This window comes from Pseudophryne corroboree, chromosome 4, assembly GCF_028390025.1.
Source record: "Pseudophryne corroboree isolate aPseCor3 chromosome 4, aPseCor3.hap2, whole genome shotgun sequence".
Lineage (NCBI taxonomy): Eukaryota > Metazoa > Chordata > Amphibia > Anura > Myobatrachidae > Pseudophryne > Pseudophryne corroboree.
The window spans coordinates 899,285,647-899,298,384 of NC_086447.1; the positions used below are offsets into that span (position 1 = coordinate 899,285,647).

Sequence of the window (12,738 nt, forward strand, 5' to 3'; positions counted from 1 at the left end):
CCCCAGTAGCAGCAGACATTAGGTTAATTTACTGATAGATAGATAGATAGATAGATAGATAGATAGACAGACAGACAGACCCCATGCTGGATCTATACTTTGAAGCATAAACTTGCGATAGTTTCATAGATCTAGCCAGTATAGCTGTGTGCATTGAACAAATGCTTCAGATGTAGGAGAATTGTCCGTCAGAAAGCACTAGGCCTTACCAGCTGCTATAAATACAAATGGTGACAGCTTTGTTTTCTTCCTGTGCCTTGTTGTCTCGATCAGCGCTAAAGCCTGGGGTCTAATCCACCTGAAATACCCGTACCAGCATCGGTTGCCTTTGTATGTGATTCTGTAGCTGACAGTATAATGAGTCTGTACAGTTCCTGACTCTCCGGCTATTGTGAACCTGACAGTGCAAATTGTTCTTCCCAGGCCTTTTGCTCAAAAATTGCATCCACGTCACGGTCGGTGACATCTTTCAATGCGCCAGCGGCAGAACCGCTCACTATGAGGAGCTACTGGTAGAGAATAGCATTCCGGGGAAGGTGGCAATTTGGTGGCAACTAATCTGTCATTTGTATATCCACGTTCCACAGACATATGATACTTTACATTTATTTATTTATGACCAATTATTTGTATATCCACGTTCCACAGACATATGATACTTTACATTTATTTATTTATGACCAATTATTTGTATATCCACGTTCCACAGACACATGATACTTTACATTTATTTATTTATTACCAGTTATTTATATAGAGCACACATATACCGCAGCGCTTTACAGAGAATATATGACCATTCACATCAGTCCCTGCCCCAGTGGAGCTTACAATCTATATTCCCTACCACATGTACACCACACATATTCAAGCTAGGGTTCATTTTGTTGGGATCCAATTAACCTACCAGTGTATTTTTTTGATTGTCGGAGGAAACCGGAGTACCCAGAGGAAACCCACGCAAGTATGGGGAGAATATACAAACTCCACACAGTTAGGGCCATGGTGAGAATCCTCAGACCGATGGATGCTTAAACTGATCTTCTCATTTTAAAAAGTAACTTGGTATATTTTAGGGGTATGGGATTCAGGGTCAACACCAATTAGGTCGTAACCACCTAGGTCGACAGTGGCTAGGTCGACACTAGATATAGGTCGACACTGCCGTTCGGTCGACATGAACAAGGTCGTAATTTTTTTTTGGTGTCGTTTTCTCCGTCAAGTGACTGGGAACCCCAATTAGTGAACAGCGTCCCCTTGCATGGCTTCGGGCAAGGTGCCTCGCTCTGCTGCCGCTGCAACTGAGCACGGTTACAATTCCCAATCCTAGTCCACGTGGATCGTAAAGTATGAAAAAGTCCCCCCCCCCCCCAAAAAAGTGAAAAACTTATGTCGACCTTGTTCATGTTGACCTAATGGCCGTGTCGACCTATTTCTAGTGTTGACCTATGGGTGTCGACCTAATGGGCGTCGGCCTAATTGGTGTCGACCCAGAGTCTGGATACCATATTTTAGACATAGGGCTGCAATGACAGAACTCCCAAAACGCATTACAATGAATTGATCCCCAAGTGCTACCCAGCCATCCTTATGGGGTGTAGTATGGTATGCTGGCGGCCGGGCTCCCGGCGACCAGCATACCAGCGCCGGGAGCCCGACCGCCGGCATACCGACAGTGTGGCGAGCGCAAAGGAGCCCCTTGCGGGCTTGCTGCGCTCGCCACGCTGCGGGCACGGTGGCGCGCCACGCTATTTTATTCTTTCTCCAGGAGGGTCGTGGACCCCCACGAGGGAGAATAGCTGTCGGTATGCCGGGTGTCGGGATCCCGGCGCCGGTATACTGTGCGCCGGGATCCCGACATTCGGCATACTGAAGACCACCCATCCTTATGATGTGCAGATTGTGCTATGGGCACCCTCATTATGTGGGCGTTTGGTACTGTTCCCTGCTGGCACATAGTAATGTGGGTATAATGATTATACTGCCCCTCTGTGTGGCTAATTCAGATCTGATCGCTCGCTAGGGTTTTTTTTGCACTGCTGCGATCAGATAGTCGCCGCCCACATACAGGGGGAGTGTATATTAGCTGTGTAAGTGTGTGACCGCATGTGTAGCAGAGCTGTACAAACAGATCTTGTGCAGTCTCTGAGTAGCCCTGGACTTACTCAGCCGCTGCAATCACATCAGCCTGTCCGGGATCGGAATTGACGTCCGGAACCCTCCCTGTAAAGGCTTGCCCAACACTCCCAGAAAACGGTCAGTTGTCACCCACACACGCCCTCTTCCTGTCAATCTCCTTGCGAACGCCCGTGCGAATGGATCCTTCGCACAAACCCATCGCTGAGCGGCGAACCGCTTTGTACCCATACGACGCCTCTGCGCATTGCGGTGCATACGCACGAGCAGTTTAGAAATCTGATCGCCCGCTGTACGAAAACGCAGCCTAGCGATCCGGTCTGAACCCTGTGCTCCTGAAAGGGAGGATGTCCACGTGTGGATTGCAGCTGGTCTCTCAGTGGTGGATAAAGTAATGCAGAGGCCAGGCACAAGCAGTAATGTACTCAGTGACGGCGGCACCCTTGTCTTGCATATTGCGCCGTGCTGTATAGCACTGTTGACCTGTTTGTCACCAGATTGTCATTGTCTGTTTCAGCTGCACCTCCCTGACCCCTGGGCCCAGCTGTGACCGCTTCAAACTTCACATCCCCTACGCTGGGGAGACCCTGAAATGTAAGTAGTGGCCTGTTATGCAGGGGCGTCACACCCCAAAGTAGTTGCTTTTTATAAATGAATCTAAAAATATTACTAAGAATTGGTTGGTAGCGACTTGTCATTTTGCAGGAAAAAAAAATCTTAGGGTGTCGCCCCATGAGGTGTGGAGAACCCTAAATTTTATCTAGTGAGAGGCGGACAACAGCAGAGAGAGAGCCTGATATTACAGTCATGAAAGTCATATACTGGACATATATAGAGAAAGACAGATCTCTCTCTCTCTCTCTCTCTCTCTCTGTATGTATATATATATATGCGCACAAATAAGGATGCATCTAGGGAGATGGCAACCTGGTAATCTGGTCTTGACAAAGGCTCTGCTGTGAGCCGAAACGTTGACCTTCTGTTTGTGAGTATGTGCTGTCTGGATTAAAATCTATCAATTTCACCCTGGAGAAGTCTGGTGAGTGCATCCTTATTTGTGCACATGTATCGTGGAACTTTGTTCTGATAGGACCTGTTCCTGGATTTTGCACCCCAGCAACTGTGATTATTAACGACATGTGAGTGCGGCTCTTCTACAATGGATATATATATATATATATATATCTCTATCTATCTAGATAATCTATCTCCATAGACATCACATCACCGCTTCCTCTTCCATCCCATACAGGGAGTACTGGGGGGATGAGGGGGGTCAGCTTTGTAGATGATTGGCAGTAACTGGCTGCTGTGCTGTCCTCTCCTATGCACCAACAGCACAGGTTATATTTAGCGTGGCTCGGAATAGCTGTAATAACCAGTCACATAATTACCATGCTATTAGCCATCTGCATGAGACATTGCCACTGCTCCCGGAGCTTCGTTCTCTTGTGGTTCCCTCAGTATCCCGTGTTCTCCGGTTATCCTGCACGGAACGAGCAGTTTCTCCCTAATGCTGCTAACAAGGCCATCAGAATTTACCGCACACCCTCCTTCCATCCTGTTCTGATACTACAGTATGGGATCTATTTACTAAGCCTTGGATGCAGATAAAGTACCAGCCAATCAGCTCCTAACTGTCATTTTTCAAACCCAGCCGGTGACATGGCATTTCAGACTGATTGGCTGGAACTTTATCTCCATCCAAGGCTTAGTAAGTAGACCCCTATGGTTTTTTTTCATAGATAGCACTGTGGGGTTTTTTTTTTTCTTTATTACACCAGTGGTTCTCAAACTTTTTTCCTGCCGTGACACACTGAAGAGTAACATCTACTTACGGGACACAAAAGGCGGGATGTACTAAAGGGAAAATGCGACCAAAAATACGAAAACTGACCCCCAGAAGACACAGCGTCATTCTCCACATGCACAGAGGGACTGCCGGGTCCTAAATCCAGAAGAGTTCTTCTATCGCAAACAACGGCTCTTTTCAGGACATCTGTCCTTTGACCGTTTCTAGGTACATTCCAATGTTATTAATGCCAGTATGTACCCAATAAGACGTGGTATGTACCGCGGAGTCGATGCTTAGTACATCCTGCCCCCAAAATTTGAAAGATATAAAAATAAATGTAAATGAACCTTATTATACCCAAGGCACACACTCCCAGCGGTTCATTTACTTTCCAAACACCCCCCACCCCCATTCTCTTTAAACATTGTAGTTTACTTGCCTGAGGACTCTTTTCCCCTTCACTTATTATATCGGCCGTTCTCTTGAACGGCCGATATATCGCGGGTCCGTCGGCCAGTGTGTACAGCCGATACGTCTGTGAACTCCGTCGTTCACAGACGTATTGCGTCGGCCCCGCAGCACAGCCAACGGCCAATATATCTACCGATATATTGGCGCGTCGCTGTTTGTGTACGGCGGTTGGCCGACCGCCCGTAAACATGCTGCGACAGCCGGCGGTGATTGACAGCTGAACTGGGCGGGTGTGTGTACACGCCCGCCCAGTTCATGACGTCAGTCCCCGAAGGATCGGGCAGTGTGTATCCTGAACACACTGCCCGATCCGTCCATAGATATATCTGCCGATCAATTGACAGGCAGATATAATTTTCAGTGTGTACCCACCTTTAGTCTCCCATCCTACTGCAGCTGCCTGTTCCCGCATCCTACCTGTGACAGATGCCATAACTCTGAGATGTCTGCACTGCTGCACACTCTCCTCCCCTTGCTGTGCTGGTTGTACGGATGGCCATCGACCATTGAGGATTTTAAACAATCAGTGTCCTATGACCAATGGTGACTACTTTTTCTATTGATTGGGGAGAACCTGATAGTTTCCCGCCATTGATGCTACATGGCTACAAAAAAAATATATATATTTTTTTTCTCTCTAAGTGTCGGGACACAGAGCCTAGCTCTGCCCCCTGACACCCGTGAAGCCCCACCCCTGGTCTCTGATTGTCCCACAGCTCATTGAACACTAAAGCAGGGATGACCATCGGTGGGTGAAATTTACCTTGGCTGGATTACACTGTTCTCCCTTGCCCTGATGATTGGCTGGAGCACGTCCTGTAGCAGAATAATTGCCACACTCTCCTCCCCTTGCTCTGCTGATTGGAGCGCGTCCTGTAGCAGAGTGATTGCCACATTCCCCTCCCTTTGCTCTGTTGATTGGCTGGAGTGCATCCTGTAGCAGAGTGATTGACACACTCTCCTCCCCTTGCTCTGCTGATTGGCTGGAGTGCATCCTGTAGCAGAGTGATTGCTACACTCCCCACCCCTTGCTCTGCTGATTGGCTGGAGCGTGTCCTGTAGGAGTGTGATTGCCACACTCCCCACCCCTTTCTCTGCTGATTGGCTGGAGCGTGTCCTGTAGCAGAGTGATTGCCACACTCTGTAGCAGAGTGATTGCCACACTCTCCTCCCCTTGCTCTGCTGATTGGCTGGAGCGCGTCCTGTAGCAGAGTGATTGCTACACTCCCAACCCCTTACTCTGCTGATTGGCTGGAGCACGTCCTGTAGCAGAATGATTGCCACACTCTCCTCCCCTTGCTCTGCTGATTGACTGGTGCGCGTCCTGTAGCAGAATGATTGCCACACTACCCACCCCTTGCTCTGCTGATTGGCTGGAGTGCTTCCTGTAGCAGAATGATTGTCGCACTCTCCTCCCCTTGCTCTGCTGATTTGCTGGAGTACGTCCTGTAGCAGAGTGATTGCCACACTCCCCACCCCTTGCTCTGCTGATTGGCTGGAGCGCGTCCTGTAGCAGAGTGATTGACACACTCTCCTCCCCTTGCTCTGTTGATTGGCTGGAGCGCGTCCTGTAGCAGTGTGATTGCCACACTCCCCTCACCTTGCTCTGCTGATTGGCTGGAGCACGTCCTGTAGCAGAGTGATTGCCACACTCCCCACCCCTTTCTCTGCTGATTGGCTGGAGCGTGTCCTGTAGCAGAGTGATTGCCACACTCCCCACCCCTTGCTCTGCTGATTGGCTGGAGCGCGTCCTGTATCAGAGTGATTGTCACACTCCCCACCCCTTGCTCTGCTGATTGGCTGGACTGCGTCCTGTAGCAGAGTGATTGCCACACTCTCCACCCCTTGCTCTGCTGATTGGTTGGAGTACGTCCTGTAGCAGAGTAATTGACGCACAGATACACTCTCCTCTCTTTGCTCTGCTGATTGGCTGAAGTACGTCTAGAAGCAGAGTGAGAACAGAAAAGCACACTCTCCTCCCCTTGCTCTGCTGATTGGGTCCTTAAAAACTAACCCAGTTGAGTGACTCAAGAATCCGACCATGGTGACTGCCAGGGAAGGACCCGGGCAGCCTGCGTTGTAGACTGGTAACACGGGTCATCCGACGCGGGTCACGCTTAAAGCCTATGGAGAGCGGCATCACCGGTGCTTGGAGCTGATGTCATCTCCAAACGCCGGCAGAGTGAAAACCCACCACTAACCCGGGTCCAGCCTTGCAGTGTGAACGGGGTTTCAAGTCGCGATGACACAGCTTGAAACTGCGTTCAGTTACCCAGGTGGGACCCGGGTTTTTGGTGGAAAAGGGGTGTTCTGTAAGTAAGAGCTGATCAGCCCCAGCACTCAGAACCCCTAACAATTCATTAATGCCCAACTACCTGTGGGTCTTTAGAGTGGGTCAGTTCATGAATACACCTGTGCACCAGCTAGGTGATCTGGAACATGTGAAGTGTAGAAGTCCTGAAGACCAAGTTTGGCCACCCCTTCTTTATCACATGATACATGTGCCCTTATTTATCAACGAGTGATACATTTCACTGTGAGTGATAAATTGCACCAGCCAATCCGCTCCTAACTTCCATATCACAGGCTGGGTTTGAAAATTGACAGTTAGGAGCGGATTGGCTGGTGCAATTTATCACTCACAGTGAAATTTATCACTCCTTGGGGCAGATGTATTAAGCATGGAGAAGTGATAAAGCAGTTTTCTCTAACGTCCTAGTGGATGCTGGGGACTCCGTAAGGACCATGGGGAATAGCGGCTCCGCAGGAGACTGGGCACAGCTAAGAAAGAATTAGGACTACCTGGTGTGCACTGGCTCCTCCCACTATGACCCTCCTCCAGACTTCAGTTAGAATACTGTGCCTGGCCGAGCTGGATGCACACTAGGGGCTCTCCTGAGCTCCTAGAAAGAAAGTATATTTTAGGTTTTTTATTTTACAGTGAGATCTGCTGGCAACAGACTCACTGCAGCGAGGGACTAAGGGGAGAAGAAGCGAACCTATCTAACTGATGGTAGCTTGGGCTTCTTAGGCTACTGGACACCATTAGCTCCAGAGGGATCGACCGCATGGAACCGGCCATTGGTGTTCGGTCCCGGAGCCGCGCCGCCGGCCCCCTTACAGAGCCAGAAGCAAGAAGAAATCCGGAAAATCGGCGGCAGAAGACATCAGTCTTCACCAAGGTAGCGCACAGCACTGCAGCTGTGCGCCATTGCTCCTCATACACACTTCACACTCCGGTCACTGAGGGTGCAGGGCGCTGGGGGGGGGGGGCGCCCTGAGAAGCAATAAATACACCTTGGCTGGCAAATATATCACAATATATAGCCCCAGAGGCTATATATGTGATAAATACCCCTGCCAGAATCCATAAAAAAGCGGGAGCAAAGTCCGCGAAAAAGGGGCGGAGCTATCTCCCTCAGCACACTGGCACCATTTTCTCTTCACAGTGCACCTGGAAGACAGCTCCCCAGGCTCTCCCCTGTAGTTTTCAGGCTCAAAGGGTTAAAAAGAGAGGGGGGGCACAAAATTTAGGTGCAATATTGTTATACAAGCAGCTATTGGGGGAAAAATCACTCAGTTATAGTGTTAATCCCTGCATTATATAGCGCTCTGGTGTGTGCTGGCATACTCTCTCTCTGTCTCCCCAAAGGACTTTGTGGGGTACTGTCCTCAGTCAGAGCATTCCCTGTGTGTGTGCTGTGTGTCGGTACGGCTGTGTCGACATGTGGGATGAGGAAGGTTACGTGGAGGTGGAGCAAAGGCCGATAAATGGGATGTCGTCCCCTGTGGGGCCGACACCAGAGTGGATGGATAGGTGGAAGGTATTAAACGACAATGTCAACTCCTTACAAGGCTGGATGACGTAAAACAGCTGTGGGACAGCCGGCTTCTCAGCCCGCGCCTGCCCAGGCGTCTCAAAGGCCATCAAGGGCTCAAAAAATGATCTCGGCAATAAAAAATGTGTTACGCATTTCTGACATGAACCCAAGTACCACATAAAAAGGGTTTTATTTTTGGGGAGAAAAAGCAGCCAGTGTTTTGTTCCCCCATCAGATGAATGAATGAAGTGTGTAAAGTAGCGTGGGTTCCCCCAATAAGAAACTGGTAATTTCTAAAAAGTTACTGATGGCGTACCCTTTCCCGCCAGAGGATAGGTCACGTTGAGAGATATCCCTTAGGGTGGATAAGGCGCTCACACGTTTGTCAAAAAAGGTGGCACTGCCGTATTAGGATACGGCCACCTTGAAGGAGCCTGCTGATAAAAAGCAGGAGACTATCCTGAAGTCTGTATATACACACTCAGGTTATATACTGAGACCTGCAATCGCCTCAGCATAAATAGTGCTGCTGCAGCGTGGTCTGATACCCTGTCAGATAATATTAATACTCTAGGACAGGGAAAATAGTTTGCTAACATAGAGCATATTAAAGACGTTGTCTTATATATAAAGGATGCACAGAGGGATATTTGCCGGCTGGCATCCAGAATTAATGCAATGTCCATTCTGCCAGGAGGGTATTAGAAACCCGGCAGTGGACAGGTGATGCTGCCTATAAAAGGCACATGGAGATTCTGCCTTATAAGGGTGAGGAATTGTTGGGGATGGTCTCTGGGACCTCGTATCCACAGCAACAGCTGGGAAGAAATTTTTTTTTACCTCAGGTTTCCTCACAGCCTAAGAAAGCACCGTATTTACAGGTACAGTCCTTTCGGCTTCAGAAAAGCAAGCGGGTCAAAGGCGCTTCCTTTCTGCACAGAGACAAGGGAAGAAGGAAAAAGCTGCACCAGCAGCCAGTTCCCAGGATCAAAAATCTTCCCCCGCTTCCTCTGAGTCCACCGCTTGACGTTGGGGCTCCACAGGTGGAGACAGGTGCGGTAGGGGCGCATCTCGGGAACTTCAGGGACCAGTGGGTTTGCCCACAGGTGGATCCCTAGGTTCTGCAAATAGTATCACAGGGATACAGGCTGGAGTTTGAGGCGACTCCCCCTCGCCGTTACCTCACCTCAGCCTTGCCTGCTGCCCTCGGAGAAAGGTAGTACTGGCGGCAATTCACAAGCTGCACTTCCAGCAGGTGAAATCTAGGTACCCCTCCTTCAACAAGGCCGGGGTTACTATTCCAAAATGTTGTGGTACCGAAACCAGACGGTTCGGTGAGACCCATTCTAAAATTGAAATCCTTGAACACTTATATACGAAGGTTCAAGTTCGAAATGGAATCGCTCAGGGCGATTATTGCAAGCCTGGATGGTATCACTGGACATCAAGGATGCTTACCTGCATGTCCCTTTTTACCCTTTTCACCAGGAGTACCTCAAAATTGTGGTACAGGATTGTCATTACCAATTCCAGACGTTGCCGTTGGTCTTTCCCCGGCACCGAGGTATTTACCAAGGTAATGGCCGAAATAATTATCCCGTACTTGGACGATCTCCTTATAAAGGCGAGGTCCAGGGAGCAGTTGTTCGGCGGAGTAGCACTATCTCGGGAAGTGCTACAACAGCACGGCTGAATTCTGAATATTCCAAAGTCACAGCTGGTTCCTACGACGCGTCTACTGTTCCTGAGTATGGTTCTGGACACAGAACAGGATAAAAAGGGTTTCTCCCGGAGGAGAAGTCCAAGGAGTTGTCGTCTCTAGACAGAGACCTCCTAATACGTATACAGGTGTCGGTGCATCAATGCACGCGAGCCCTGGGAAGGATGGTAGCTTCTTACGAAGAAATTCCATTCGCCAGGTCCCATTCAAGGATTTTCCAGTGGGATCTGTTGGACATGTGGTCCGGGTCGCATCTTCAGATGCATCGGCGGATAACCCTGTCTCCAAGGGCCAGGGTGTCGTTGTTGTGGTGGCTGCAGAGTGCTCATCTTCTAGGGGGCCGCAGATTCGGCATAAAGGACTGGGTCCTGGTGACCACGGATGCCAGCCTTCGAGGCTGGGGGGCAGTCACACAGGGAAGAAACTTCCAAGGCTATGGAAAAGTCAGGAGACTTCCCTACACATAAATATTCTGGAAATAAGGGCCTTTACAATGCCCTAAGTCAGGCTAGACCCCTGCTTCAACACCGGCCGGTGCTGATCCAGTCAGACAACATCACGGCGGTCGCTCATGTACACAACAGGGCGGCACAAGAAGCAGGATGGCGATGGCAGAAGCCACAAGGATTCTCCGATGGGCGGAAAATCATGTGTTAGCACTGTCAGCAGTGTTCATTCCCGGAGTGGACAACTGAGAAGCAGACTTTCTCAGAAGACACGACCTCCACCCGGGAGAGTGGGGACTTCATCCAGAAGTCTTCCAAATGATTGTACACCGTTGGGAAAGGCCACAGGTGGACATGATGGCGTCCCGCCTCAACTTAAAGTTACAAAGATATTGCGCCAGGTCAAGGACCCTCAGGCGATAGCTGTGGACGCTCTGGTAACACCGTGGGTGTACCAGTCGGTGTATGTGTTCCCTTCTCTGCCTCTCTTACCCAGGGTAATGAGAATAATAAGAAGGAGAGGAGTAAGAACTATACTCATTGTTCCGGGTTGGCCAAGAAGAGCTTGGTAACCAGAACTCCAAGAAATGATCTCAGAGGACCTATGGCCTCTGCCGCTCAGACAGGACCTGCTGCAGCAGGGGGCCTGTCTGTTTCAAGACGTACCGCGGCTGCGTTGACGGCATGGCGGTTGAACGCCGGATCCTGAAGGAAAAGGGAATTCCGGAGGAAGTTATCCCTACGCTATTTAAAGCTAGGAAAGAAGTGAACGCTAACCATTATCACCGCATAGGGCGGAAATATGTTGCGTACTGTGAGGCCAGGAAGGCCCCAAAGGAGAAATTTCAGCTAGGTCGATTTCTGCACTTCCTACAGTCAGAGGTGACTATGGGCCTACAATTGGGTTCCATTAAGGTCCAGATTTCGGCTCTATCGATTTTCTTCCAAAATGGAACTGGCTTCACTGCCTGAAGTTCAGACATTTGTCAAGGGAGTGCTGCATATTCAGCCTCCTTTTGTGCCTCCAGTGGCACCGTGGGACCTCAACGTGGTGTTGGGTTTCCTAAAGTCACATTGGTTTTAGCCACTCAAAACCGTGGATTTAAAATATCTCACGTGGAAAGTGGTCATGCTTTTGGCCTTGGCTTCGGCAAGGCGGGTGGCAGAATTGGCGTCTTTGTCATGCAAAAGCCCCTATTTGATTTCCATATGGATAGGGCAGAATTGAGGACTAGTCCCCAGTTTCTTCCTAAGGTGGTATCAGCTTTTCACTTGAACCAACCTATCAAGGTGCCTGCGGCTACTAGGGACTTGGAGGACTCCAAGTTACTGGACGTAGTCAGGGCCTTGAAAATTTATGTTTCCAGGACGGCTGGAGTCAGGAAGACTGACTCGCTATTTATCCTGTATGCACCAAACAAGATGGGTGCTCCTGCTTCAAAGCAGACTAATGCTCGCTGGATTTGTAGCACAATTCAGCTTGCGCATTCTGTGGCTGGCCTGCCGCAGCCTAAATCTGTAAAAGCCCATTCCACGAGGAAAGTGGGCTCTTCTTGGGCGGCTGCCCGAGGGGTCTCGGCTTTACAACTTTGCCGAGCTGCTACTTGGTCAGGGGCAAACACGTTTGCAAAATTCTACAAATTTGATACCCTGGCTGAGGAGGACCTTGAGTTCTCTCATTCGGTGCTGCAGAGTCATCCGCACTCTCCCGCCCGTTTGGGAGCTTTGGTATAATCCCCATGGTCCTTACGGAGTCCCCAGCATCCACTAGGACGTTAGAGAAAATAAGATTTTACTCACCGGTAAATCTATTTCTCGTAGTCCGTAGTGGATGCTGGGCGCCCGTCCCAAGTGCGGACTGTCTGCAATACTTGTATATAGTTATTGTTAACTAAAAGGGTTATTGTTGAGCCATCTGTTGAGAGGCTCTGTTATGTTCATACTGTTAACTGGGTATAATATCACGAGTTATACGGTGTGATTGGTGTGGCTGGTATGAGTCTTACCCGGGATTCAAAATCCTTCCTTATTGTGTCAGCTCTTCCGGGCACAGTATCCTTACTGAAGTCTGGAGGAGGGTCATAGTGGGAGGAGCCAGTGCACACCAGGTAGTCCTAATTCTTTCTTAGCTGTGCCCAGTCTCCTGCGGAGCCGCTATTCCCCATGGTCCTTACGGAGTCCCCAGCATCCACTACGGACTACGAGAAATAGATTTACCGGTGAGTAAAATCTTATTATAAGTGGAAGGTGATAACGCATCAGCCAATCAGCTCTTAAATGTAAATTTACATATTGGAGCTGATTGGCTGGTGCGTTATCAGCTTGCACTTATCATTGCTTTATCACTTC

The 12,738-nt window shown here is 49.5% G+C and overlaps 1 protein-coding gene across 3 annotated transcripts in view; it reads left to right on the top strand.

Moving 5' to 3' along the window:
• Positions 1-12,738, top strand: part of BABAM2 (BRISC and BRCA1 A complex member 2) — a 462,713-nt gene that overhangs the window by 68,364 nt on the left and 381,611 nt on the right. For all 3 annotated transcript variants that reach the window (XM_063918901.1, XM_063918900.1, XM_063918902.1), the window contains one exon: positions 2,654-2,730. In XM_063918901.1, the coding sequence (XP_063774971.1) occupies positions 2,654-2,730 (77 nt within the window). The remainder of the gene's footprint in view (positions 1-2,653; positions 2,731-12,738) is intronic.